Consider the following 15848-nt stretch of genomic DNA (forward strand, 5'->3'; position numbering starts at 1 on the left):
GAGATGGGGTTTAGCCAAGACTCCTAAACAATCTTCTGAGGGATTATTAGGTAATAATTTAAAATACTCTGAAGTCTCCCTTTCAACTAAAAAAGTTATAAAACTGAAAGATTTCAAGCTATTGTACAGAATAGGAATTATAAAATGTTGCTTTTTTCATGAGCACATTTTTTTCTTGCCTTTATTGATTGACAGTCTGTGCACTGGAGACCAAACCCCTACTCCTCTCCTATACACATAACGTACACACCCAGAGTGCAAGAAGCTGTTGAGTAAAGTTGCCCTGGCATCCTGTTGCATTAATACAGTGAAATCACTGCTTACCAAGAGGGGAGAGGGGAATTCCAATAAACACTTTTCCCTTTCTGTCAACCCCTTGCTGTGAAGATGAGAAACTCAACACACAGCAGCTCTCGTGACCTCTCTGTTCCACCTCTGGTCGGTTTGCTCGCATGATTTTGGAATCTGTTTTCAGTGGGAGCAATATGTAGGCCTAAGATCCTCCTACCCTCTGGATCTCTTGTTTGCCTTGTTCTAATTGTTTAACCTAAGCTCCATCTGAATGGATTTACAAAATGAAATAAGGCTGAAATAGTCCAGGTAGCATGTGAAACGTGTCAAGCACAATGATCTCTTCCACACTGGCATGAACATGGGAAAGTTGGACTGGTCCCAAGAAGTGGCATTTCTGATACAAATGGAGAGGTGCTTGGATACATTACTTGCATTGTGCGTGATCTGTATAGTCATCCATGTCCACATCAGAATCAAAGAGCGAGTGTCCAGTATAATCTGTGTCAGGGGTTTGGGAAATACTGTTCTCTGTCCCCTCCTCATCAAATGTTTCTGTCCTTGAATAAAAGCTGAAGTCCTGCAATGGGGTGTGAGTCTTGCTAGCTTCACTACTTTCCTCAGATTCGTAAAAGGTATTATCGTCGTCCTGGTGCCACTCTGGCCAGAATTTCCTCCTTATTCTTTCACAGTACATAGCAAGGTTAATCAGTTCACCTGCAACACAGTAAAATAAGCCAGTGTAAATACTCCTAATCATTAATCCTGTGACAATGTTTACTGCAAAGAAAATTCACAGGAGTGGTCTTAAAAGAAATCTTCCTGGCTTGTTTCCAGGGAGGCATTAGAGACCTCTTTCCAAAAGGCTAAGATGCGATCAAACATAGTAACGGTACTGTTTACGAGTTCAATCAAATGAAAAATGCAAATAGTTGTGACTTGATTAACGTACCTGTGGTAAGCAGGGTCAAAATGAAAGGATTATGTATGAGCGTAGCTATAAAGTTAAGCAATTAGAATTAATCTTCATGAATGTGACTCAAAGGAAAAAGATTACTGATTTTATAAATCTGTCACAATAAAATTGTTATGCATTTTGTACAAACCTGGCATCCAAAGACAGAATTTGGCCATACATATTCTATGTACTTATTAAATGAATGTCGTGCAATTGGAGGCAAATTTTGGTTTTGGACCACAAGATGGCAGTACTGTTCGCAAGATAAATTTGGCATTTGACACACAGAATTTTTACATGGTCACTGTAGCACACCCTTAGGTATTGTACACATTAGGGATGGAAGGATGGAATGAAAGTATTTTTCTTATACATTTATGAAGATATTATAAAAACCTCAGTGAAGGACAAAACACAACAGTACATCCAGGAAAAAAACGTGTGTGCAGTATTTCATAGCATAAGCAGCTGTCTGGTTAGGGGGAGTCAGACTGGAGAGTACTGTATTGTAGGGGATGGGTGTGTCCATCTGATTATTTTGGTAGGGCAGATGGGGTTTCAATCAACATAAGGCTAATTCTTGAAATTCATGGGTCCCCTAAGATTTTCCCTGAGATCCTTCAGAGATCAAAGTCATAGAAGAGAAGCATATAACAACAACAACAACACCCAGCTCTTATATGCAGTGTTTTTCATCAATGGCTCGGGGCGGGAACCTTCATATTTATCATGCATCTATGACTCCAGATCAAATGTGCTCAGCTTACCAGTAAAAGAGTGGGTTTTTTTCTAACTGCTAGTTCTGCAAACTTACCTTGGGATCCAAAAGTGAAGATGGGCTCCTTCCTTTCCCTGTATCTGCAGTAGCCATTAAGGTTCTGATTTCACTGGGACTACTTGCAGAGTATGATACTACTCAGTGTAAGCAAGAGAGGCATCATCTAGCCCATAGTGATTTCATTATCAAACACTTTGCGAACATTAATTAATTAACAGAGCAAAGGCCAAATTTATTTAAACAGAGTGCTGTAGTGTGTAAGCTACCAAGTACAGCAATAGGAGCAACTAATGTGAAGAATTTCATGGGGGGAAATGAAGGCACCTTTGGATAGAAAAACATCAAAAGTACAGAGTACATCAAAAGACAGGACACTCTAGCTGAACTTCTAGGCTCATTCTGTCTTCAAATGTCATATGATCCTGACAGTGTTTTCCTGCATATTATAATGAGATCCCCCTGAAAGCCTGCCCTAGTCCTACAAGCAGAGAATGCTACCAAAAGAGATGTCCAAATCTCTAAGATTGTCTTACCTTTGATTAGTCTCTCAGGTCTAGTCCCTGGTAATGTCCACATTGCTTGAGCCAGGTGGCCAAAGACAGTGGCATCGAGAGTGGAAAGCTTTGGTCCCATGATGTACTTCTTGTCGCCTGTAAATGGTAAAATGGTGAACAATTATGGACCTGCAGGTACCTCTCCCAACTATAAATATGGATTGCATCTTTTAACATGTGTCTTACTGAAACGATTTGACTGGCAACCCGTATGCTCCCCAAAAATATCCGGTTCTGGGATCTATGCTTTAGCAACTGCATATGGGCCAAATTTTGGCCTGGGCACAGAGAAGGTTCTTTTCGTTCTATTTGTACAGCGTCTCGCACAAAAGATCCTGGTCTATGACTGGGGCTCCTAGGCGCTACAATACAAATAAATAATTATAATCATCACACAGTAAGGTATGAAAGAAGATTCTTTTGAAAAGCAATTCAGAATCATCATCAGGAAAGGCACATCCAGTACTGTATGGATCTGAATCATCCAAATCTATTCATCCCACTTCTGAGTGATAGTCTTCCTCGGTTTGGTTTACACTGCTCTGGTTTGTTGGGGTTACTAGCTTTAGGTTTATAAAACAACTTTAAGCAAAACTGTACAGCAATGCAATGCAGTGTATTCCAAAGTACTACACAGTCTACTACTCAAGCATCCTACATCGTAGTAATGCAGCTTTGTGAATAACCGAGAATGACAACTTCCTCTACGAAGTCAAACAGAATATTAAAATTGAACACTTTTTCCCTGTGAAAAGACCAGCTACTACATAAGTCCATTGTCTGAATAGAACATTCAGGTAAGCAATCCCTCTGGCAGCAGGAAATGCAGCAAATGTCTTTGTGGTAGTTACATTGTGTCTAGTCTTGAACCATCTTGTACAAATCTCAAAAGTTGTTCCCAACACCACAGTTACATACTTTGAGCTAAAATCCCATTTTACCTGCTGCGAGGAATTTAACACAATTTAACTGTGCTTCATGCTCAAGTCCAGAACAGTGTCATGCTGGGAAGTAACACTGCATTTTGGAGTGGATTTTTAAAAATCTATTATTTTTAAAAATACTATTTTTTAAAAAAAACATCAGAATTTATTCATTTAAAATTGATTATGTTCATTTAAACATATTTTATTTTCAAAAATAAATCTATTTAAAATTAAATTTGAAATTATGACAGCCTCTCTTAAGGCCTAAGCTTACCATAATGTATTAAAATCATTTAAATAAAAAATAATATTAAGCCAATCATGTTTGCTGCTGAAGTTTTAAAGAAAGTCATACCAGTGGATTAGTGAAAGTCACTGGCTAAGCATCCCAGCAGCTAGTGTTGCTGAAGTGCTAAACCAGCTTTTTACAACAGTAGCCTCTTCTGCAAGGGCAGAGTGAATATTTTCTTCATTTCAATTTATTCAATCAGTTCAGTTCAGTTCAATAACGAGTTCATTCAAATGTAAGAAAACAACAGGGAGTTGAAAAACCAGGAAAGCTTGTTTTCTTCTTCCAATCTATGAATAAAAACTAGATGTGAGAGGATGAGATTTACTAATTCTAAGGCTTTGTCTATACTACGGACCTTACAGTGGCACAGATGTACTGCTCCAGCTGCGCTGCTGTAAGGTCTCCCGGGTAGCTGCTCTATTCTGGTGGGAGAGAGCTCTCCCTCCGGCACAATTAAACCACCCTTAACAAGCAGTGGTAGCTATGTTGGTGGGAGAGCATCCCCTGCTTTTGCGGGTGAAACTTTTGTGTGTGTTTTTTCACATCCCTGACTGACAAAAGTATTACCAACAGAAGTGCGAGTGTAGACAAAGCCTGAAACCTTGAAGGACATTGTGACAAGAAACAATCAGTTCAATTCACTAACTATAGATAATACTTGCTTTACTTTGTTTACTAAATCAGTTAGTTTTAAATGCAAAACATATTGTGATAAACTTACTTATTTTTTCTTAAGTATCCAGCACATTTAAGATAGTTATTTAATTAATAAAAACTATTAAATGTTGGTTTTGCACATTATTAATTTAATTCCAATTTCTGTCCAAATGCAGCTTGACACAAGTCACGAGTAAAAATTTCAACATCATCCAGTAAATAAGAAATGCACCATTCACTATTTTCTAACACGATAAAGACGCAAAAATTAAGAATCTGAATTAATGTGTGTTAAGCTACATAATTTATTAAGTAAATATGTACAGATATAGTGCATCCTCGTGGTTAACAAAAGAGAGTACCAAATTTCATCTAAAGGCTATATTTAGTTGCAAATCAACATGTTTTAATTGTTACAGATCAATGAGAATCAACCTTTCTTTAGGAAAATAACAAAAGTACAAATGCAAAACAAGATGAGTTAAATCAAGGTTTCCTGGTTGCTGGCTTAAATCATCCTTTAAATTACCTTGATTTAAATCAATCCACCTTGCTGCATGGTGATGTTGGTACAGCCAGGGAAGGTAGTGACTGTTATATTCACCTACTCTCCTGCCAGTGGCCTCCTCTCACACCTGCAGCACGCCTAGCTGCGGGGGGAGGGAGGGCAGACAGAAAATCTCAGTGGAACTCTTCAGACAGTTAAAGCATAATACCAGACATGTGAGAAGAGAAAGAGGGTTCCCAACCTCATTCTTCTGAAATTTTGTTCTCAGATCCCTAAAAACAAATGCAAACAAGACTGTGACTAGGACTACATGCCCGAGGAAGGGATTAAAGGGGAGTAAAAACAGTCCCCGACACTTCTGCATGGGCTAGCTCAGTGGTTTGAGCATTGGCCTGCTAAACCTAGGGTTGTGAGTTCAATCCTTGAGGGGGCCATTTAGGGATCTGGGGCAAAAATTGGGGATTGGTCCTGCTTTGAGCAGGGGGTTGGACTAGATGACCTCCTGAGGTCCCTTCCAACTCTGATATTATATATATGACATTTATATATATGGCTACTTGGACTCTGGATTCAGGCATAGGCAGGCACTCCCAACATGCCTTCGTTACAGCAGAGCCATGAGGCAAGTCATCACTGAGGCCCCATCTACACTACAAGCTTGGGGGCAATTCACAGTTCACGTACACACACTCAGGCTAGCTCACTGAGACCTAGCATAGGTATGAAATAGTGTAGCCACAGTCGCACAAGCAGCTGCAGCACAACATAGCCGTGCCAAGTGCGAACCCACCTGAACCCCGTGAGTACATATTTGGCACGGCTGAGCCATGCCAGCATTGCCCATGCTATCACAGCTACACTACAATATACTCACACTAGCTTTCATCAAGCTAGCATAAGCATGTGTGAGGGAGCTCAGCATCACAACCCCTAGCTAGCAGTGTAGACATGGACTACTGGTATAAGCAAGCATCAAATTATATCGTAGGCATACCTCCTAGGGCCCCTCGTGGGGTGGCAACACTCTCACAGGACTCCTTGCTCTGAGCTGTACCTAATTCACAATCTTGCCCCAAGAGATGGCAAGAAAGCTGATTCTTGACCATCAGAATTTCCCTGAGAACTTCTCCTTTAGGATTTTAGATAATTAAAAAGAAAAGAAACAGAATTCTCCATAGGGATGACAAGTGCAATAAAAGGAGAGACCATCCTGCCCCACAAAGGTAATTTAAACTGCATCTCTCAGAGTGCTCACCTCCCACAATCGCCAGTGCACATAAAGCATTAAATGCGCTCCCTGTGCTGACTCAAAGCCAGTGCCCTGTCTTCCCTCAAGTGCCTACTCAGAATCCGCCTCAGCCATGATGCCTGTGGTAAACTGCTAGCTGAGAACAGCTGGGTGGCCAGTTAACAGATTCATTAAAATCTCTTGCTCATTTGCAATTGTAAAAGAAATCATAGAAACCTACTGAAGTCCCTGTGTGGATCCCACCATTGAGCCCTCTATGCTTCAGTTCCCTATCTGTAAAATGGGACTAATATTATTTCCATATTTTTCCCAGGGTTTTGTGAGGGTATATTCATTAAATATCAGTGCTAAAATAGTTTGATAATGTGGGCCATTTAAATACCTAAGATATATAGACAATACAGCAGAGTACAAACTACACCACCTTTCTGATAAAGGTAGCATCTCTGGCAGTAATCTGTGTGGAAGTAGAAGACCTTAGTGGTACTTTCTGAAAACTGTAGAAGAAAATTCTGATAAGAAAAATTGACTAAAGAGCTCCTAGCCCACATCTTAACCTGGTGTAAATAGATCTCTTGCTGTTGATTTACACCCATTAACGATCTGGTCCTTGGTGTCCAAAGTTAAGCATGAACTGTTGTTATGCTTACTAATCTGTTGTTTTGCCAGGCCTTCTGGGATATCTTGAGTATGAGAGGTGCTATATAAAATTCTACTTCTACACTATTCTATGCATGCACTTACTGACACCATATACATGTTAAAGTCTGCTTCAGAACGTTGCAATAGTACTCTACCACCACCAGGTGAGGAGTAAAGCTCAGCTTCAAACCAAGCAAGGTAAATATTTCCACCCCTTCCACATAGAGAGACTGGACAGCTGCCAAGTTATTCCTTTACGGAAACTATTTTTGAAGCTAAAAATAAATATTGTTGCTCCAGTGTGTGTTTGTCATGGTGCAAAAGGGGCTTCAAAGTAATCTGATCTGTAACAGTCTCCAAATCAACTCAAGATAAGCAGCCACTTTGCATTAGGATTTAGACAGAACTTGAATCCTCCTACTGTTGCCCTGGGTTTTTCTAATTAAGAACCAAGAACCAATTGCCCCCTCCTATGGGAAAACTCATGGAAGGGAGAAGATAGGTGGGAAATCCAGAAGAGCTTTTTATTTAATTGTAAGGGTCAGGGCAATTGTACCCCTATCATGCCGTGGCGTTATGCTCAGGGGTGAAAGTAACTCAAGGGACTTACTGGTACACAGGGCTGGGGTCCTAAGCAGGGGTGGTGGGGCCTCAACCAGATGGCGCGGGGCCTTTAAATACCCCAACTGCAGTAGCTGGGAGCCCGGGCCCTCTAAATTACCGTCGGAGCCCCATGGAAGCAGTAGCTGTGGCAGCAGCTGGGAGTTAGGTACCCAGCAGCTGCCATTGAATTTCCTAGGAGCTGGACATCTAACTCCAACATGCACATTTAAAAATCCCAGCCCAGGTGATTATGTCAAGATATCCACACACGAAGGAGAACTCTTGCAGCAGTTGCTATTTATCTGTCTAGGTGCTTATATGGCTCCCCGTGCTGTAGTGCCTGAATGACACTTGGATCAGCTGAAAAAATTAAGCCCAAACAGGGTTTGTCAATCACAGGGAGAATCATTTTGTAAAGACAAAGGGCCAGATTCTGACACCCTATCATTGACGAGGGCCACAAATAATTGCATTAAAATTAGTGGGAGTAACACCTTGGGAGCAAGATACTATTCAACACAACGGGGGGGGGGGGGGGGGGAGCAAAATTTGACCCAGTGATATTAGACTATTCCAATGAAGTATTTTATGTTGCTCTTTAACTACACCTCTACCCCGATATAACGCGGTCCTTGCGAGATAAAAAATCTCACCACGTTATAGGTGAGACCGCGTTATACTGAACTTGCTTTGCCCCCCCCCCCACCATTCCTTGTTCCCTGACCGCCCCCTCCAGAGATCCCTGTCCCTAATCACCTCCAGGACCCCACCCCCTACCCAACCCCCCTGCTTCCTGTCCCCTGACTGCTCCAACCCCTATCCACACCCCCGCCCCCTGACAGGCATTCACCGGCAACGGCGGGAAGTGGAGCAACATGGCCCCAGCCCACTCCACTCCGCCACCTCCCAGTCACAGTGCTCCACTTCCTGCCACCAGTGAGTGTGGGAAGGTTGGGGAAGGGACGCCCCCCGTACTCACCTGCAACGGGAAGCGGAGCGCCGCTGCTGGGAGCTGGTGGAGTGGAGCAGGCTGGGGCTGGGCTGCTCCACTTCCACCGCTGCCGGTGAATGCGGGGGGGATCTCTTCCCCCAAGCTCCCTCTCCTGAGCGACACGGCTGGGGCGAGGGCTGGGACGAGGGAAGCAGAACAGGCGGCTCCCGGCCCCCTGCTAATCCCCCAGACTACTCTGGGACTGCGGGGCCCCCAAAAGTGCCCCCCCACAGCTCCTGCCTCCCAGACCCTGGGGGGGAGCCCCTGACTGCCCCCAAGACTCTCTGCCTCTTATCCAACCCCTCGGCCCCGGCCCAGCCCGGCACCCTTAACACACTGCTCAGAGCAGCATGTCGGAGCTTTACCGCGTTGTATGCGAACCCACGTTATATCGGGGTAGAGATGTACTATGTAAATTTCTGTGTTTCTCTGTGTGACACTGTATGGAATATGGGAGACACTTTATGATATTGTTGATACCAATATTATAAAAGTGCAATGAATCTTACCAGATATACCATGTAAGGCATCCATGGAAAAGTTACAATTCACTAAATATGATAATCTTGTTTGTATCACCTTTGTATTGTGAGTTATAGATATGTCCCTACATCTATATCTATGTTTCCAAACTTGTGCTGTGTTTCTGGGTGCCCCCCTAGACAGATTGGCATCAGCACTACCTAGCTTGTTTGATGGGTCATCAGCTGTACAATGAACCCACTGAAAGGCCAGGGATTACACCTTATGAGTCTGCAAGGCATGTGGTATGCGTGTGAGCAGAGAACTCTGAGGCTTTTCCATGCCATGTGCTGTGAAGCTTGCATTTGGGACATAGGAAGTACAAGCCACATGGCAAAAGGAATATAAAGGGCAGCTGCATCATCTCCATTTTGTCTTCATTCCTGCTTCTTACTGCTGGAGTAACTTTGCGACAAACTGAAGCTCTGAACAAAGAGCTGACAGACCCATCCAAGACCTGTGGATATATTCCAGAGAGAATTTCAAGCCAGCAAACTCACCAATACTGCTAAGAACCTGACATATAGACTGTGAAGTCTCTGTATGTATCTGAATGCTTTATCATTTAACAACTCTCTTCTTGTTCTTTTTTTTTTTTTAATGTTAAACCTTTAGTTTGAGACACTAAACAATTGGCTGGCAGCGTGGTATTTTGGATAAGATCAAAACTAATATTGACCTGGTAAAGTGGCTGACTCTTTGGGGTCAGAAGAACATTGTGTATAGTGAGCAGAGTTTTTAAATAACTTCTCACTGTACTGGACCTATGTGATGATTGGGAGCCAGAAAACCGGAATGCAATAAAGGGGGCTGTGTAATTTCTTTCTTCTTCTTCTTCTTTTTTTTTTTTTTTTTTTTTTTTGCTTCTTGATAACCAGTTTGGGGGCTCAGAGGTACAGTTTGTGTCTCATTGGTGAGTTTAACTTCAGTGTTAACCACCAGTTTTGGGAATATCTGCTCTCCCTTTTGTAGCCTGCCCTGACCTTGGTATTTTCAGTGAGGGCTGCCACAGGCACCCAGGGTCACACTCTGTTCATTATTAAGTATACAAATTTCATGCAGACTGCCAGTGTCCTAAAAACATTCACCGTGTTCTGCTATCATGCTGTTAAACTGACATTTTAATGAAACAAACAAAAAAGGTGATCAACCAGTTTTAGGAGAGAAGATTAGATTATAAACAGAGTTTTCTAATTGGCTACCCAGATGTCATCATAATGTCAAGCTCTGACTGGTTTTTATTTATAAATTCATTTTGCCTCATTTTTATTTATAAATAAACTTTTACAACAAGATATTTGACACTGCACTTCCAAGGATTATTGTGCTTCTCAAGCAGCTATTCACATGCGCTTCTGTCTGATGCCTTACTTATTACATTACCCGAGATCTGCAATAATAAACTAGGAGAAGTGTCTGTAAAGTCTTATTGCTTGATTATGGGTCTGATTTCAATCTATATACACTAGGAAATAAGGACGAGCACTTAATTCAGCACACTGTGCCCAGGCATATTATAAAATGTATCATTCTCAGATATATGACAAGACAATGTGGAAAGTAAAGCCATTCCATTGTAGAGAATGACCCAACAGCCTTTTGAAACTGGGGGAAGTAGAAGGAGACACTGCTTTATTTTATAAAACCGCAAAACTGCTAAACAAATTAAAGCCATTTTAGAAAAAATAAATGAATCCTATCAACTAGTTCACAAACAAAGAGCCCAGTGATACTCTCCCAAATCCTTGGCTAGCCACTGACCCATCTTTCCTCTACTTACAAATAATGAATTAATTCCCAGAAAGTTGGGATGAGTTTACAACTGATTAGCTACCTAACAAGAGCTAAATTCAAAATGGATAGTTCAACCAATTCTAATTTACGTATTAATTGAATTTACATGTGGCCTGATGTTCAGAAGTGCAGTTGTCTTCAATATCAGCTGCTGGAGCTGTGCAGCTCTGCAAATAAGGCCCAAAGTATCTTTACATAGTGGTCCAGCTGTTGGAAGGAATGCAGAATATTGTAGGAGATCCCTGTTGGTCACTTCACTTTCCAATTAGTGCTAGTCCCACAGAAGTACTAAACACACATCTGCTAAGATCTCCTCTAAACATACTCTTTGGAAAGAAGTAATATTGCCATTACTACACCCCAAAAAGCACTGTTTGGGAGACATATGGTAGAGATCTCACATAGCCAGTAGGAAAAATTGTGGATGATAATTTTTCTAACACCAAAAGTATTGCATCCGACATAAGGTAACTATTTTCTTTATGACTTCTTTATGATAAATTAATCACTGGACTGGAAGTTGGCAGTTGCCTAGGAACCAGTGAAGATGGCCTGATTGCATTCAATATGGGCAAAGAGAGGACAGTTCCAACCAGAAATATACACACTCATGATGCTTCAAAAGGAAAATTATTGGCAAAATTGACCAGGAGAACAATTTAGACAGAAATGTGAATGAAAATTGGGAGCTCTTTAAGAAGAGTTCATCAGATGGCCAAAAAGCCATAATTCCAAAATCAAGAAAGAGGACAACTTTGGCTACAAGCCCATCCTAGTTCAGTGGCAAAGTGAAGGCTGCAACTAGAAATAAAAAAGCAAAATATAACAAATGGGGGAAAGGGAAGAAAGATAGCATCAATATAAATCAGAAGTTATAGGGTGCAGAACAATTATAAGGGAAGTTAAAAACAACAGGGAAAATCCAGGGCTGACAGGGCAAAGGACAATAAAAAGGAGTTAAGTATATTAGGAACAAAAGAAATCCTAACAATGGTATAGATCCATTGCTATATGGAAAGGGTAAGATTGTTAATAATGACACAGAAAAGGCAGAAGTGCTCAATAAATATTTTGTTCTATATTTGGAAAGAAGGAGGATGATATACTAATATCATATGACAACGATGAACAAACTTCCAGGCCATTATCAGCTAAGCAGTAGAGCTGGTCAGCACAACACTAGCAAAACAATCCTTCGTCAGAATTTGCCTATGCAACAAAATTGGAACTTTTCCAGAGACAGTCTAATTTTGCCAAAGTTCTGATGGAACTCAGGCAGGGAATGAAACCAAATTTCCCAATCAGGATTAAACCAAATTTCAAAATATTGAAATCCTCTACAAAACAGAATTCCCTTTTTCCACACATCTCTAGTGGAGAGGATGTTAGACAACCTCTACTAGGGATAAAAGTTTTAAAATTAGCAGGCCCTAGATAACCTTGCACCCAAGTATCCTAAAAGAGCTAGGTGAGAAGATCTTTAGACTGCTGACGCTAATTTTTAATAAATATTGGAATACCAGGAAAATTCCATAAGAGTGGAAGAGTGCTAATAATATGCCAATATTCAAAAAAGGCAAACAGGATGATCCAGGTAACTAAATGCTAGATAGTCTAACACAAATCCCAGGCAAAACAATAGAAAAGCTGATATGAGATTCAACTGAAAAAGAATTAAAAGATATGAATATAATTTATGATCATCAACAGGGTTTATGAAAAATAGCCCTGACTTCATTCTTTGATGAGATTACAAGTTTGGTTGCTAAAGATAACTGCAATAAAGTTATCAAATATAGTTACATACTTATATCAATATAGATATGTAGATATAGTAATAGTTATATAAAATTAGTTTAAACTACTGTAAGGCATTGGGCTTAGTACTACCTGACATTCTGATTAAAAATTGCCATTATCTAATATCAAGAAAACAAACGTTAAGCGGATTAAGAACTAGCTAACTGGCAGATCTCAAAAAGTAGTCATCAAAGGGAAATCATTACTGAAGAGGGGTATTTCTAGTGGGGTTCTGCAGGGACTGGGATTAAGTCCAATGCTATTCAACATTTTAAATGACCTGGAAGTAAATATAAAATCACTGTTGATAAAATCTGTAGATGACAAAGATTGGAGGAGTGGTAAATAATGATGAGGACAGGGCTGTCATACAGAGCGACGTGGATCACTTGGGCCCATTCAAACAAAATATGTTTTAATACAGACAAATGAAAAGTTGTATATCTAGGTACTACGGTGACCACCTGTACCACATTAGGCAGGACAGTCCTGAAATACAGAGTTCAAGTCCCGGTCCGAATGACTCCAGGACAATGTTTGTCCCGGATTACCTGTGGTGCTGCTCTGCGGCTGCCCAAAGCTCAGGGGCAGTGCTGGCCTCTTCCTGGAGGGGGAGTTGAGGTGGGCCTTAGCCCCCCTCACCATGAGGCCCTACTAGTTACAAGGAATGATCATAGCTCAGGGCAGGTGAACGGTCCAGGGCTCCCCCAGAGCGGCCTGGGCTCCCTGGGCAGCTCTTACCACAGCCCAGCTCAGGCTTCTGGCCTGGTAAGAGTGCAGGTCCTCAGGGGGAAGAGGAGAAGCAGAGGGTGAGGTCTTGGGGAAGAGGAGGAGGAGCAGGGAGTGGGGCATCAGGGATGAGGAGGAGCAGGGATGTGGCCCCAAAGGGGCGAGGCTCCTGCATGTGTCCAGCTTTTGCCTTTTGAAGGCAAAAGGCAAAAGTGGGACACATGCAGGAGCCTCGCCTACGTACAAGGAATGCGGGCCATACCTACAGAATGGGGTCTGTATCCTGAAAGCAGAGTCTCTGAAAAGGATTTATGGGCTAGAATAGCTGGTGTGCTGAAACCACAGCTTACTATGCCAGCCAATATTCTCTCTTTCCTTGTACTTCCTTGTTGGTCAGTTTGTATACATCTGTTGTTTCTTGTCTTATACTTAGATTACAAACTTTTGGGGCAAGAACCATCTTTGTTCTCTGTTTGTACAGAACCTAATACAATAGGGTCCTGTTCCATGACTGGAGCTCCTAGACATGATCATCATCCAAATAATAACAATAATAATAATAATTAATAATAAATAGCATGCACTCCCAATGCGATGGTATGGCAAAAAGGGCTAATGCAATCCTTCGATGTATAAACAGGGGAGCAGTGAGTAGAAGTAGGGACATTGATGAGAATGAAATAGGAATACTGCATACAATTCTAGTGGCCACATTTTTAAAAGAATGTTGTACAATTGTAGAGGGTGCAGAAAAGAGCCATAAAAATGATTTGAGGGCTGCAGAAAATACCAGTGAGAGACTTAAGAAGATCAAAAAGACTGAAAGGTGACTTGATTACACAGCTTAAGTACCTTTACAGGGAGAAAATACCATGTACTAAAGGGCTCAAAAGTCAGAAATTAGGCACCAATTTTTAACAGTGAGGTGGATTAATCACTGGAACAAACTACAAAGGGAAGTGGTGGATTCTTGATGTTTATAAATCAAGACTGGGTACATTTCTGGAAAATATGCTTTAGTCACACACAAGTTATTGGGCCCGCTACAGGAGTGAAACTTAGTAGCCTGCAATATACAGGTTAGATTAGATGACCTAATGGTCTCTTCTGGCCTTAAACTCTATGAATTTCACTGTGAATCCCAGAGAAAGAACAATGTAGCTGAAGCTAGCAAAGAGCTGGAAAAGGTGTTATGAAAAACAGAATTAAGAGTGGAGAAAGCATTGTTAACAAATAGAAGATATGCATTTAATAAATTCCTCATACATCAACAATGCTCCAACAGGATTTCATCCTACACAGCTAGACATGAGCTAACTCTGAATCAAGCTTTACCCCTTTAACTTTACCATACATGTATGAAACAGAGGAAAAATTAGAGGACAGTGGAAAAGGATAAGATAAAGGAACTAAAATTCGTCTTTTCTAATACAGAGTTTCACTACTGCTCTATCAAGCAGTCAGCTGAACAGTATTTCTTGGGGGCGGGGGTTGGAGAAGGGAGCACAGATGAGTGGAGTAGACTAGCTCTTTTGAAGGAGGAAACCAAAAACTTTTAAAGTGGTCACTAATTTGGTTCAGTTTTGTCACTAAAGGTCCACCTGCTGCAACAAACAAGTCCTACACCATCACTTCTGACAGTACAAACCCATGTCTCACCAGAAGCTCAACCAGTTTGAATGCCAACCAAATAACAGTTATCACTTGTTAGTAAACAGCTCACTCAGAGTGTTAATGTCAATCAAATTATCCACTCATCAAAACAACTATAATACCTTCAAGTGATTTTCAAACACCAGCTTTACAAATATTTTCTGTTAAAAAGCCCTGGGCCAAATTCTGCCCTCTCTCACACACACACACACACACACACACACAATTCCCAGCAAAGATAAAAGGAGATGAGTGTATGCCTCTGGTGGCAGAATTTGGCAATATACATGTACAATGGCAGCAAGAAAAGAAGTGACATCCCCTTAACTAGGAAGACAGACATGGAATGATAGTGCCATGATAGTCTGTACATAGAGTTTGGAAACAAAATGTAATGTTTAAACAGCCTGGCAGAGAGCATTACCAGTAAATCTAATCATGAAAAAAGTGACTGTGCAGAATATAATGGGTTGTACATTACCCAAGAGGCCTGCTAGTGACCGCATGTCTTTCTCCATCAGCTTGTATATCTCTTCCTCCGAGAAGCGGCCGATGCCATGACCATACATTTCTCGTTTCACAATTCCTTTTGTTAGGTGGCACAGAATCCACTTCAGCAGGTCACTAAAGGGGCCACTGCACGAAAGCATCTTCTGGGTCTCGTGGAGATTGTCCACCCACTGGCAATAAGCTAATGTCCTAGAATGTGGTGAAAACAAGTTACAACTGTGCAGCATATTGACCCCCCCACCACCGCTACAAAGTAACCCGCAAAAGGGTTTGATGAAGAGCTTGCGTAAATCTTGAGGCCCTGAGGATTATTGGCCTGATGGAAAGTTAGCTCTGTGGTAAAATATACATCTTTCTGTGAATGTGGAATATCAACCAGAATACTAAATGT

The 15848-nt window shown here is 41.3% G+C and overlaps 1 protein-coding gene across 1 annotated transcript in view; it reads right to left on the bottom strand.

Moving 5' to 3' along the window:
• Positions 1 to 718: 718 nt before the first annotated feature.
• Positions 719 to 15848, bottom strand: part of FAXC (failed axon connections homolog, metaxin like GST domain containing) — a 35952-nt gene continuing 20822 nt past the window's right edge. The window contains exons 4-6 of the mRNA XM_077811687.1: positions 15429 to 15646; positions 2561 to 2677; positions 719 to 1008 (exon numbers count right to left, since the gene is read on the bottom strand). Of these exons, the coding sequence (XP_077667813.1) occupies positions 719 to 1008; positions 2561 to 2677; positions 15429 to 15646 (625 nt within the window). The remainder of the gene's footprint in view (positions 1009 to 2560; positions 2678 to 15428; positions 15647 to 15848) is intronic.

The sequence above is a fragment of the Eretmochelys imbricata genome, chromosome 3, assembly GCF_965152235.1.
Source record: "Eretmochelys imbricata isolate rEreImb1 chromosome 3, rEreImb1.hap1, whole genome shotgun sequence".
In the NCBI taxonomy this organism is placed as follows: Eukaryota; Metazoa; Chordata; order Testudines; family Cheloniidae; genus Eretmochelys; species Eretmochelys imbricata.